Source organism: Apodemus sylvaticus, chromosome 16 (genome assembly GCF_947179515.1).
Source record: "Apodemus sylvaticus chromosome 16, mApoSyl1.1, whole genome shotgun sequence".
NCBI classification, from domain to species: domain Eukaryota; kingdom Metazoa; phylum Chordata; class Mammalia; order Rodentia; family Muridae; genus Apodemus; species Apodemus sylvaticus.
The window spans coordinates 86365663-86380345 of record NC_067487.1 but is presented as its reverse complement, the minus strand read 5'-3'; the positions used below and the strand labels follow the sequence as shown (position 1 = coordinate 86380345).

Genomic DNA, 14683 nt, shown 5'->3' with positions numbered 1-14683 from the left:
GCCCACCCTGAGAAAGTGGAGTAAGCACTCACTCATCATAATTCTCTACCATAGCAATAAATGCTTTAAAACCATGGACTGCCTCTTATCTGGATCTGCTGTGCTGGAGCAATGGAGCAGGTCTTACTCTAAAGAGCTGCATCTAGTCTCATGCAGAAGGCCTCCCTGCTCTCCCAGCCATGTCTCTGCCAAGCCAGCCACACAAGCAAACCAAGGACTCTTGTCCCAGTGGGACTGGACTGAAGCTCTCTTCCCCACCCTTTTCTCTTCAGCCCCAGGCTAGATGCAGCCCTCGGTACCCAACTCCATTCTCAGCTCTTCCACAATATCCACCTGCATCTGCAGTGCCCAAGACTGAAAACCTGTCAACTCTGACCTCCATGAGGGCCAGGATCCCTGAGTCCCCCACCGCTCAACTATGCCAGTTCCCAGGGGACTACAGACTGTCCTTCCCCAACACCTGGAGATGTGGGGGGTGTATGCAGTCTGACTCAGCCAACAGCCTGAGCCCTGACCACACATAGGCCACCATTTTAACCCACAAGGAACCTGATGAGAACTACTACTAAGTGAGCCTCAATAGTGAGGGCACCTACACCTCAAAATTGATGATGCCCCTAGAGAGCAGGAAGCAGTTTAAGAGATTTTACACCCCTATTCCTTCACCATTACCCACACACACACACATACACATACACACACACACACACACACACACACATACTTTTCCCTCACTTTATGATAAGAAAAAGAGAGAAATGTTAGCATCAGGTGCATCCCAGGACAGCTAGAAGCAGTATTTTTATTTTTTAATCTCCATGGTTTATTAAAAATGTTGATAGGACATGATAGTTGTCTCCCCAATGTTATTCTTTTTTTTAATTTTCTATATTCTTTGTTTATATTCCAAATAATCTCCTTTCTTGATCCCCCCTTCCCATAAGTCTCATAAGCTCTCTTCCCTCCTCCCGTTCCCCAATCAACCCCCTCCCACTTCTCTATCCCCTACATTGCTTCATCAAGCCTTTCCAGGGCCAGGGCCTTCTCCTTCCTTCTTCTTGGGAATAATTTGATATGTGAATTGTATCTTGGGTATTCAGAGCTTCTGGGCAAATATCCACTTATCAGTGACTGTATTCCATGTGTGTTATTTTGTGATTGGATAACCTCACTTAGGATGATATTTTCCATTTCCAACTATTTGCCTAAGAATTTCATGAATTCATTGTTTTTAATTGCTGAGTGGTATTGCATTGTGCAAATACACCATATTTTCTGTATCCATTCCTCCATTGAGGGACATCTGGGTTCTTTCCAGCTTCTGGCTACTATAAATAAGGCTGCTATGAACACAGTGGAGCATGTATCTTTATTGCATGCCAAGGAATCCTCTGGGTATATGTCCAGGAGTGGTATAACAGGGTCCTCCAGAAGTGTCATGCCCAGTTTTCTGAGGTATCACCAGAATGATTTCCAGAGTGGTTGTACCAGCTTGCAATCCCACCAGCAGTGGAGCAGTGTTCCTCTTCCTCCACATCCTCACCAACACCTGGTGTCTCCTGAGTTTTTAATCTTAGCCATTCTGACTGGTGTGAGGTGAAATCTCAGGGTTGTTTTGATTTGTATTTTCCTAATGACTAATGATGTTGAACATTTCTTAAGGTGCTACTCAGCTATTCAAAATTCTTCAGGTGAAATTTCTTTGTTTAGCTCTGTACCCCATTTTTAAATAGGGTTGTTTGGCACTCTGAAGTCTAACTTCTTGAGTTCTTTGTATATATTGGATATTAGCCCTCTGTCAGATGTAGGGTTGATGAAGCTCTTTCCCAGTTTGTTGGTTGCTGTTTTATCCTATTGACAGTGTTCTTTGCCTTACAGAAACTTTGTAATTTTATAAGGTCCCATTTGTCAATTCTTGATCTTAGAGCATAAGCTATTGCTGTTCTGTTCAGGAACTTTTCCCCTGTGCCAATGTCCTCAAGGGTCTTCCCCAGTTTCTTTTCTATTAGTTTCAGTGTGTCTGGTTTTATGTGGAGGTCCTTGATCCACTTGGAGTTGAGCTTAGTACAAGGAGATAAGAATGGATCAATTTGCATTCTTCTGCATGATGACCTCCAGTTGAACAGCACCATTTGCTGAAAAGTCTATTTTTTTTTTTACCCCCACTGGATGGTTTTAGCTCCTTTGTCTAAGATCAAGTGACCATAGGTGTGTGGGTTCATTTCTGGGTCTTCAATTCTCTTCCATTGATCTACCTGCCTGTCACTGTACCAATACCATGCAGTTTTTAAGACTATTGCTCTGTAGTACTACTTAAGGTCTGGGATACTGATTCCCCCAGACGTTCTTTTACTGTTGAGAATAGTTTTAGCTATCCTGAGTTTTTTGTTATTCCAGATGAATTTGAGAATTGCTCTTTCTAACTCTATAAAGAACTGAGTTGGGATTTTGATATTGCATTGAATCTGTGTATTGCTTTTGGCAAGATGGCCATTTTTACTATATTAATTCTGCCAAGCTAGAAGAACTTTTACAGACGGCTATTGGACCCAGAGACAAGACATATCATCTTTAGGTGACATCCATTGCCATGGCACCTTCACACAGACCCTTGTCACATGTGTCACATGTGTCATGACCCAGATAAAATACTTGTCCCCAAAGCCCATAGTCATTTCTTCTTCCCTCTCCCTCTTCTTCCTCTTCCTCTTCCTCTTCTTCTTCTTTCTCTTCTTCTTCCTCTTCTCCTCCTCCTCTTCTCACTCCAACCCCTTCACAGAGACTGTCTCTGCCAATAAAACTTCTCACATGAGACCTGTGGATGGTGTGACTTGTCTGGAATTGTTCTGAATATTCTAACAGGGGAGACAAAAGGATACAGAACAATTAACTATAATTGACAAGCTAGTACTTCTCTGAGGTTCTTTCTTCACCTGAAGCACAGTGAACCACATGATTGCCAGCATGCCATCTACCTCAAAATATTCTCTATCTAATAGGAAACTATTAGAAATTATTACTGATAGTGACAAGAAATACTGGTGTGAAGATATATTTTGTTAAAAGCAGATGAAACTATTGTTGCGTTTATAAAATGTAACATTTCATTTCTACATGGCTTGATTTCTCAGAAGTGAACTATTTGCTAGAATGCACCACTCTTAGAGTTAAAGTCATATAGACAAAAACATAACAATAAAAATAAAAAAAAATGAGCCTATATTAAGAACCAAGAAACCAAGAGTCAGGAAAGAAATTCCTACAAAAGGAAGGTCTACATCCTTTAAGACCAAAGCAAACAGGTAGGAAGGAAAATCTCCAAGTGTCCAGGTCAGCAGAGCTTTGCTTTCTGGCAGCCCACAGTATAAGGATGAGCTTTCATTTCACCTGTCTGCCAAAAGAAGGAAATGGCATCCTGGACTGATCTCTTCTCTAGCTAGTCACTGGTTTACTCACCGTGCTGAGCTAAACAATAATCAAGTTAAGAAACAAGAATATGTAAACAAATACAGGAAAGTAAGAGTGAAGTACAGTCAATAATCATTACTCAAATTTCTCACGATGAAATAGTTTCCACTCCCTCTTTATTAATCAAACTTTTCATTATGTCTATCAGCTAGGATTATAGGCTTGTGTCACCATTCCTGGCTGCATGATTTTTATGTTTTTCTTGTTTCTAGCAAAGTTTGTATTATATAAACTGAATCCTCATGGTTCATTCTAAATATGCATAAATTTATCTTTAAAATTATTGATGAATACAGAATATTTCAGAGAAACATTTCAAGAGAATTAAGGAAAGCTCAAAAAATTCAAGTAGCAGGTTCTAATAGAAATCTGTGATATTAGTAGGAGAGAAAGCTAATTCAAACAAAATATTCATTCTTTTAATATCTCTAAAAAAAGTTCAAGTGACTTTGAGAGACTCTTTCCTTAGTGGGTGCTTAATCAATAGTTTTAGGTTCTATACAGAATGGACAGAGCTGGAAAGTGGTAGGAGACAAGTTCTCTAAGTTTCTAGTTTCTGATTATACAGTTCCCTGCATGCTCTTTCCATGTATTTTAAATTAAATTTATTCAAAAACTGATTTCTTTAGTCCCACAAATTTAGTTTTCTATTTTCTCTATATCTTGTCTCATAGCTTCTCAAATAATCCACTTGCTAAATAAGAAACTGAAATAGTTTTGATTCTAAGCTTTCTCTCACTATCTGGAATAGGCATGTATGTGGCTACCCAGAATACATGTGGCATATTCAAAGATGCTGTCATACTATGAGTCATTCATATGTAAAGGCCAGTCAGTAAGGACCCAGAGCTTTAGCTTTACTTTGCCCTTTACTTTGCTTTAGGATTAGAAAACTAGGTGTGTAATCTGGAGAACGCTAACCAACCATCAGTCATCATCTTGGATGTGATGTGCTTTGTCCCAATGGTTTAAATCTTGTGGGATGGATTCTATGGTATAATTTGCATATAGCTCCTGGATTGTGGCTTCTGAGACTTTCTGACGTTCCTTGGAAGAACATGACATGTGAAATGTCCTTCCTTAGTACCTCTCCCTCTTCAAGTATCATTGGGTGTTCCTTTGCTTTTAACTAAGAACTGCCATGCCTAGGTTGCCTCACTTTCGAAAACCCAGTTACAAACCTTTGTCTTCTAGATACACCATGTAGCCCAACACAAATTTCTTTTCATTTTCACTTTCTTGGTCTTAGGTTCATTACCTGCCTTTGCTCACAGGCTCACTTGCTTTAGTACACCAGGAAGTTTATGTTCTTTTGCTCATAATCCTTGTGGAGCTCATCTCCGCATATATTGTGCCTCATGAGAAACTACACTGTAGCACTGCTTTTTGTTTGCTTGTTTGTTTGCTTGTTTGTTTGCACCATGATTATGTCTATTGGTCAGGGGTTAAGGAAGTATACTTTACTAGAAAGAGCACAGGTTTTTACATGTGGCACCTTCAGACCACAATTTGCCTCATGATTTTGAACCATTCCCTAAACTTCTTTAATCCTGTCTCTTCTGGATAAAAGTGGTTACTTTAGTGGAAACAGATTTTGTGAAAAATTAAAGAGGGAGGCAGAGAAAGAAAAATCCCCTAGGGCATGCTAATCAGCTAGTCTAGCCAATCAGGAGTCTCACAAGATAAGATAGAGAGCAAAAAAAGAAAAGACCTTACAATCTCTGACCTTCAAATGTATAAGACACACAGTCATGTACACTTGCACATATATGTATGCACACAGACACAAGCATGTACACACATGCAAAGGAATTAAAGATAGTGCTATTACAGAGTCTACCCCCTTAAGTACTATCATGAAAGCTTCTGTCTATAACAGAAAGGCTACAGAAACACTTGGGTGAGCATTAAGCCAAGGCCAAAGTCTTGTCTGTTCAAGACACAGCTTAGTGCTGACAAAGCTCTTCTTTTCACTACCCCCACTCCCCCACCCCCAAACCTGAGAACTATTCCTTCCTTTGACCCAGGAATTAGTTCAAGTCTATACTGGTTGAACAACACCAGTATTAAATCTGGTAACTTTACTTACAGAAAGATGGGGTAATTATTATGATGAATGTCAACACTTAAGCATAGTGCTAGCCACATGGAAAACAGCACTGTGAGACAGTGGACCATGCCAAGAAACTTGGTAAAGTTGAGTGGGTTCAGAGACCCTGGCACCCATCTGATGATGGTAGCATCTTCCTGCTCCCTACTAGATACCTGGCCTGGAACATGTGACCATAGTCCCCACATAGGAACATGACCAATGATCACTGTAGATCAGAACAAAGTTCTCCGTGCTAATGAAGCATCTATAGGCCCTGATGGTTTAGCCAATAGGCTTCCTTTCCCAAACATTCCTTCCTGCAAAAGGCATTTAATCTCTGGTCAACCCTCAGGAAGTAATACCCACCCACTTTCCATGATGAGCAATTAACAAAAGGTATGGATTAGTATGGACTGTCTCATCAAGAACTACCAATGGGGAGCATGGAGGAAGGCTTTGTCTACAAACCATTCTATTGTTCTACTCCAACAGAAGGTTTCTTATGCTCCTGGACTGGCTGCTGCTATGCTAAGCCAGAGTTCCCCATCCCCAAGGGCTCATTGTCCTCAGCCCACTGCCCCCATCTATTCCAGATGACTCCCTGTGGTTTCCAGTCACAGAGGAGCATTGGAACTCCAACATTAGCCTCAGTCTGTGTTGTTTCTTACACAAGATGCATGTATATGTTTATATGTAAGTGTGTGTATGTTTGTGTGTGTGTGTGTGTGTGTGTTGTGATTATTAACCCTGGTTGTCAACTTGATGGAATCCAGAACCACATGGAGAATTCTCCCAAAAAGATTTAACTGGGATAAGAAGACCCACTGTGATACAAGTGGTAGGATCTCATGCTTTGGGTTCTGGACTAAATAAAAAGGAAAAAGTGAGAGTCTCCAGAATTCTCCCTGTGCTTGCTTACTACACTCACAGTGTGATCAATGGCCTCCCATTCCTGCCACATGTCTTCCTTATTATGATGGACTATACCTCTTAAATCTGTAAGATGAAATCAGCCCCTCCTGCTCTAAGTTACTTCTCTTCACGTGTTTGGTTACAAAAATGAAAACACTAATACAACTATATATACACACATACACAGTCATATGGGTTCTAATTTTCAGAAGAGGCCTGATTAGCACAGGCATACTTAGGTCAAGACATGATTTCTTGAAGCAGATACTCAGTAGCACTCCATGAACAGGAAGAGAGAAGCGAACATTATGTAGATAAAAAGTACTGCAGAATGTGAGGTGGCTGAGTACTATCATCAAGAGTATAGTAAAATTGAAGCAAGATGGAGGCTAGCTTCAGGAACCCCACACTTTTCTATTTCCTTAAGCAAAGGTCAATACAGACCCTGCCCATTCAGTAATAAGACTACTCTGTAGGGTTGAGTATTGAAGAACTAAAATTTACACAAGGTAACAGGACAATTCCAGTGGGTCAGTGCCCAAGCAGTGCTGAGCTCAACTGAGAGGACAAGATATAGTTATCTACCTCCTTTTTACATTTAGCATATCAGGCTGGAAGTGGCCCTCTGTCCTGCCTGTCCTGGGCTCCGGGCTCCCCTGGGGTCCCAGAACCTGATTGCCCTGCCTAGCCTTACCTCATCCTCTCCCTGAAACTGATTTTTTTTCTGGGAAGAGGCCTCTTATCTCTTAGTTAGGATAGTGTGTTACTTGTTTCCAGTACAGCCTAGGCAGAGCTTGTTTAAAAACCATTCCCCACTTTACTCTGTGCAAATACAGGAACTGCATAAGCAAGTTTTTTTTTTTTAACCAAATGGAAAACTATAAAATGTGGACAGTAAATTACATCGCTGCTTTTCCCCTCCCAGTGAAAAATGGAAGGCTGCTAAGTGGTTTGAGGCTCAGTCAGTGTTTCAGATTAAAGGGAGTCAAGTCTAAACCTCACATTACTCTAAGAGCATGAAATAGATATAACTTTAAATAGTCCCATAAATGATAGGGTTAAAGAGGCTGTCAGTTTCTATTGCTATTTTTATATTTGCAGATAGGCTGATGTCTTCTAGAATTTTAAAAGCACAGGTATGCCTATTTTCAAGGGAGACAATCTGAGAAAACCCAGACTAGCAAAACAGATGAATAGAAAGTAGTTCTTCAGTGGAATTCTTGTACAGTTATGGAAGATGGCTTGTTAGGGATCCATATCCTCCACTACTGGAAGTCCGTCCTTGTTAGTGTCACTTTCATAATTTCCAGGAAGAGTCCATTGCACTAAGTTTCCATAATGATCCTCAAATGCCACCAACTCCAGTCATATATCCACCTGTACTCTCTCCTTCCTCTCCTCCCTTCTGTTCCCATCCCCACCAGTCCCAGGCCACACACAAAATCTATTCTATCGTCCCTTTCCAGGGAGATGCATGTGTTTCCCCAGAGCCCTCCTTCAGATTTAGAAAAAAGAAAGAAGAAAGGAAGGAAGGAAGGAAGGAAGGAAGGAAGGAAGGAAGGAAGGAAGGAAGGAAGGAAGGAAGAAAGGAAGGAAGGAAGGAAGGAAGAAAGGAAGGAGGGAGGGAGGGAGGGAGGGAAGGAGGGAGGGAGGGAGGAAGGAAAGAAAGAAAGAAAGAAAGAAAGAAAGAAAGAAAGAAAGAAAGAAAGAAAGAAAGAAAGAAAAATTCTTCACATTGTAAAGAATTTCTCACTCCAAAAGCAATTAAGATAATCTCCATGCTCATTAATGGTTTAAAACTCTACCACAAATGTGTTTCTAATGATCCATCAAAAAAGTATTTGCCTAATTGAAGAGTCATGGTAATTATTTAGAGACTACACTGAGTCGAATCCACATTGCATTATTTAAAACCTCTACTTACTGGAAATCTATATTGGGCAAAGGATTTACTACACACACACAATTTGCCCTTCTTACGTTGAGTTGTAAAAGGAAAATGGAATAAAAATATAACCTTAAGAATGACTTTAAGACTTAAGATCATCTGTGTACCCATTTTTACATGGTATTAACTTTAAAATAGGGCTGGAGAGATGGCTCAGCAGTCAAGAGCACTGACTGCTCTTCCAAAGGTCCTGAGTTCCAAAGGTCCCAGCAACCACCTGGCAGCTCACAACCATCCATAATGAGACCTGATGCCCTATTTTGATGTGTCTGAAGACACCTACAGTGTGTTTATCTCTAATAAATAAATAAATCTTAAAAAGAAACTTTAAAATAAAAGATTAAGGGTTAAAGCTGCTCTTCTAGAGAACTGGGGTTTGATTCCCAGCATCCACACAGTGAGTCAGAATGGTCTGTAAGTCCAATTTCAGGAAAGCCAATGCTCTCTCTTCATCCCAGGGCACCAGACATGCGCATGGTGCATAGGGATACAATCTAATGTATATGAAGCATTAAGATTAAAGTGAATAGCAGTGATAATCTTCCCTAGGAAAAGCCAGAGAAATAATCAATAAATATGAGCCATCTAAAAAACAGAAATTTTAGATTTAGTGACACACTGAAAGGCATATGCATATGCAGATCAGTAAAACAAATGACAGCTCCCACTGGCAAGAAAATGGGATAAGAGAAATATCCCCTCATTTGTGATGGGATGTAAACCTCTATGGAAATCAGTGTAGTGGTTCCTCAGGAGGGTGGTAATAGATCTGCCTCAAGATCCAACTATATGACTCTTGAATGGATACCTGAAAACTGTACATCCTACTACAGACACTTGCTCCTACATGTTCATTGTTGCTCTATTTATAATAGCCAGAAATTGGAAATAGCCTTGATGCCCATCAACAGTCAAATGGATAAAAACAATATTGTACATTTACACAATGAAATATTACTTTTAGAAAAAATAAATCATGAAATCCACAGGTAAATGGATAGAACTAGAAAAACAAACAACAATATAAAAAACTTCACATTGAGTGAGGTAACCAGACCTTAAAGTTATATGATATGTAGTTCCTTACATGTACATGTTAGCTGTTAAGCCTTTGATAAGCAGGGTACAATCTACATAACCACATAGGTTAGGTATAGAGGGCTAGATTGCCCAGGAAAGGGAAATTGACGAAATAGTTATGAATGGACAGGAAGGTAGATTGGAACAGGAGAATCAAATGGGGAAGTAGAAGAAAGGGGGAGTAAGAGAGGGGATACGAGGAAGAAGAGCTAAAGCTAAGGGCCATTTGAAGGGTCATGTGGGAACCTACTACAGTAGAAACCTCTTAAAATATATACACATATGAAGAAAATCTAAATGGAATTACCTAGGGGAGACAATTCCCCAACTAGATACCTTTTGCCACCAATGGAACCTCCAGTGCCTGAAATGTGGTATATCTAGTTGAGTTGTTGGCCAAAAGAACCCCTATGGAAACCCTAAAACAATCCAGGCTACTCCAAAGACTGATGGTAGGGACCTATTGCTGAAGACAGGACCTATATAACTCATTTAATACAGAGAAATTGAACTGGTACCTACCTAAATATTTTACTTCTAGTGTTCATGGTACTGGAAGGTACTCTACACACTAGCAGAGGAGAAAGAGAAACACCAACACAGCTACATACCTTTCAACCTATTACAGTGACCTGCCAGCAAGATATGCTGGTACAATACTAGCACAAAAGTTGTGGGAGAACCCAACTACTATCTGGTTAGACTTAAGGCCATGATATGGAACCCATGTTAGCATTGTTTAAGAGGCCAAGAACTTAAGAACCTAAGGTTCAGGGACCTGTGGGAAACCATATACTACTGTTCTGCTAAAGGTTCATTGCAATAAAATGACTCCTAATGACATTCTGCTATACATATAGATCAGTGTCTTGTCCAGCTAACATCAGAGAAGCTTCCCCCTAGAGTGAAACAAATACAGAGAACTACAGCTAGACAAAGCACACACACATACACTCACACACACACACACACACAAACACACACACACACACACAGACATACACGCACTCACACACGCACAGGCACACACACACACACACACACACACACACACACGCACATATGGGGGAGGAGACAGACATAGCGAGAAGGAGAGGAACAGGGACAGGAACAGGGGCAGGGACAGGGAGACGGAGAGGGACAGGGACAGGGACAGGGAGAGATATCCTGGAATACTCAGCCCTAAAGGGGATGTCTCCACCAAAGCCATCTTCTAACAAATCAGAGAATTCTATAGAAGAGGAGGCAAAAAAATGTACAACCCAAAGGAAATGAAATATACCAAGGAAAAAAGGTCTTCTAGATGCAACAGGAAGGATGGACACATGAGCTCACAACGACTACGGCAGCACACACAGGGCCTACTCAGGTCTAAGCCACATAGTGTTCCAGCACTGAAAGGGAGTAGACAGAACCCCCACCCCTAACCCACAAACTACCTCCAGCTGATAACCATTCACAAAGGAAAAATTCTCACCAATGGTGCCTCACTGGATATACAAACTAAACTTAAGGGCAGCAGCTCCCATGCCCAGCAGTAGACAAACAACACAAAATGAATTCACACATGATTTTGGAGGTGTTCTGTTTTGTTTGTCTCATAATGGTTTGTTTGTATTTCCCTTTACAGGTGTTTTGTTTAGAAATCATGGTTTGTGGCTATGGGATTTTATGTGATTTAAATGTGTGTGAATGTATGCATTTCTGTGTCTATATGTGGTTTTTGGACTTTATTTTGTTCTTTTTTTTCTGAGACAGAGCAAAAGGAGAGCATACTGAGCTCTGTGGAGAGGTTGGGAAGATCTGAAAGGGAGGCTCCCAATAGGGAATGCAAGGGTGCTGAGGCAGGAGTTGGTAGGTGGGTGGGGAAGTACTCTCATAGGGGGAAGGGAGGAGGAGTTAGGGGCATGTGGAGGGGAAACTGGCAAGGGGGATAACATTTGAAATGTAAATAAATGAAATAATGAATAAAAATAATTATAAATAAATAACTGGTCAACATTATTTTTTTACATTTGTTTTAAAAAAAATTTTTTTTAAGGTCGAGTTGTTTCCAGAAATTAAGTCAGGGAGTGGAGAGAACGTGATGGGAAAATATGGATAACCAATCAACTCCATTACAGGACCAGTGAGAATGTTGGAAACTAACAGAAGTTATGGACCAAGTGGATTTAACATATATCTATAGAACATTCTATCCTAAAACAAAAGAATATACCTTTTTCTCAGCACCTCATGATATCTTCTCCAAAGCTGATCATATAATCTGTCACAAAACAGACCTCAACAAATACAAGAAGACTGAAATAGTACCATGCATCCTATCAGGTTACCATGGACTAAGACTGGTTTTCAATAACAACAAAAACAATGGAAAGCCCACATACATATGGAAACTGAACCACACTCTATTCAATGATAACTTGGTCAAGGAAGAAATAAAGAAGGAAATTAAAGACTTTTTAGAATTTAACGAAAATGAAGGCACATCATACCAAAATTATGGGGCACAATGAAAGCAGTGCTAAAAGGAAAACTCATAGCCCTGAGTTCCTCCAAAAAGAAACTGGAGAGAGCATACACTATCAACTGGACAGCACATCTGAAAGCTCTAGAACAAAAAGAAGAAAATACACCTAAGAGGAGTAGATGGCAGAAAATAATCAAACTCAGGGATAAAATTAACCAAATAGAAACAAAAAGAACTTTACAAAGAATCAACAACACCATGATCTGGTTCTTTGAGAAAAATCAAGAAGATAGATAAACCCCTAGACAGACTAAACAAAGGGCACAGAGACAGTATACAAATTAACAAAATCAGAAATGAAAAGGGAGACATAACAACAGAAACTGAGAAAATTCAAAAAAAATCACCAGATTCTACTACAAAAGCCTATACCCAACAAAACTGGAAAATCAGGATGAAATGGATAGTTTTCTAGACAGATACCAGATAGCAAAGTTAAATCAGGATCAGATAAACCATCTAAACAGTCCCATAACCCTGAGATTCTACCTTACACTAGTTAGAATGGCTAAGATAAAAAATTCTGGTGACAGCAGATTCCTGTGAGGATGTGGAGAAAAAGGAACACTCCTCGTTGCTGATGGGATTGCAAGCTGGTACAACCACTCTGGGAATCAGTCTGGTGGTTCCTCAGAAAATTGGACATAGTACTACCTGAGGACCCAGCTATACCACTCCTGGGCATATACCAAGAAGATGCTCCAACATGTAATAAAGACATATGCTCCACTATGTACATAGCAGCCATATTTATATTCGCCAGAAGCTTGAAACAACCCAGATGTCCCTCAACATAGGAATGGACACAGAAAATGTGGTACAATTAAACAATGGAATACTACTCAGCTATTAAAAACAATGACTTCCTGAAATTTGCAGACAAATGGATGAAACTTGAAAATATCCTGAGTGAGGCAACTCAATCAGTCTTTTATGTGTGTGTTCTTTTATGCACATTGTATGTACTCACTGATAAGTGGATACTAGCCCAAAGGTTTGGCATACCCAAGATTCAATTAACAGACCATATGAAGCCCAAGAAGAAGGAAGACCAAAATATGGATGCTTCACTGCTTCTTAGAAGGGGGAACAAAATACTCACAGGAGGAAATATGGAGACAAAGTGTGAAGCAGAGACTGAAGGAAAGTCCATCCAGAGACTGCCCTACCTGGGGGTCCATTCTATACACAGCCACCAAACCAGAATGCTATAGTGGATGCTAGAGCGTGCTTGCTGACAGATGGACGCCTGATATGGCTGTCCCCTGAGAGGCTTTTTCAGAGCCTGACAAATAGAGGCGGATGCTCGCAATCAACCATTAGCCTGAGCACAGGGTCCCTGATGGAGGAGTTGGAGAAGGGACTGAAGGAGCTGAGGAGGATTGCAGCCCCATGGAGGGAGCGACAATGACAACCTGATAGCTCCCCAGGAGTTCCTAGGGACTGGACCATCAATCGAAGAGTACACATGGAGGGACCCATGGCTCCAACTACATATGTGGCAGAGGATCGCCTTGTTGGACATCAGTGGGAGAAGAGGCTATTGGGCCCAACGGTGCTCGATGGCCCAGTGCAGGGGAATGACAGGAAGGGAAGACAGGAGTGGACGGGTTTGGGCGGGGGGAACACCCTTATAGAAGCAGGGGGAGGGTGAATGAGATAGTGTGTTTCCGAAGGGAGACCTGAAAAAGAGAAAAAAAATTGAAATGTAATTAAAGAAAATATACAAAAACGACAACAAAAAGACTCTGCAACTTCTAATGTGGTAAGTGGGTTGGACAGATATTTCTAAATGTGCTGCTAGGAATTTAAAAGACCTAGCACATGGCATTTCCTCCTTGTGACTGGAGACATTCTTTTATATATATATTTTAATTTTCTATATTCTTTGTTTACATTCCAAATGCTTTCCCCTTTCCCAGTCCCCCCCCCCATATGTCCCATAAGTCCTCTTCTCTCCATCCGTTCTCCAATCATTCCCCCTCCCTTTTCTCTGTCCTGGTACTCCCCTACAATGCTGGATCAAGACTTTCCAGGATTAGGGCCCTCTTCTTTCTTCTTCATGGGAATCATTAGATATGCTAATTGCATCTGCAGTATTCAAAGCTTCTGGGCTAATTAATATCCACTTATCAATGATTGCATTCCATGTGTATTCTTTTGTGATTGGGTTACCTCACTTAGAATGATATTTTCCACTTCCATCCACTTGCCTAAAAAAATTCATTAATTCATTGTTTTTAATTGCGGAGTAGTATTCCATTGTGTAAATATACCACATTTTCTGTATCCATTCCTCCACTGAGGGACATCTGGGTTCTTTTTAGCTTCTGCCTATTATAAATAAGGCTACTATGAACATAGTGCAGCATGTGTCCTAATTGCATGCCAAGGAATCCTCTGGTTATATGCCCAGGAGAGGTATAGCAGGGTCCTCCGGAAGAGTCATGTCCAATTTTCTGAGGAACCACCAGACTGATTTCCAAAGTGGTTGTACCATCTTACAGCCCCACCAGCAGTGGAGGAGTGTTCCTCTCTCTCCACATCTTCGCCAAAACCTGCTGTCTCCTGAGTTTTTGACCTTAGCCATTCTGACTGGTGTAAGGTGAAATCTCAGGGTTGTTTTGATTTGCATTTCCCTAATGACTGATGA

At 40.6% G+C, this 14683-nt stretch overlaps 1 protein-coding gene across 1 annotated transcript in view; it reads right to left on the bottom strand.

The window, feature by feature from the left end:
• Nucleotides 1-1006: 1006 nt before the first annotated feature.
• The window catches only part of LOC127666532 (high mobility group protein B2-like), a 147128-nt gene continuing 133451 nt past the window's right edge, over nt 1007-14683 (bottom strand). Inside the window, exon 2 of the mRNA XM_052159400.1 lies at nt 1007-2855. Coding sequence (XP_052015360.1) covers nt 2572-2855 — 284 coding nt within the window. The 3' untranslated portion in view covers nt 1007-2571. The remainder of the gene's footprint in view (nt 2856-14683) is intronic.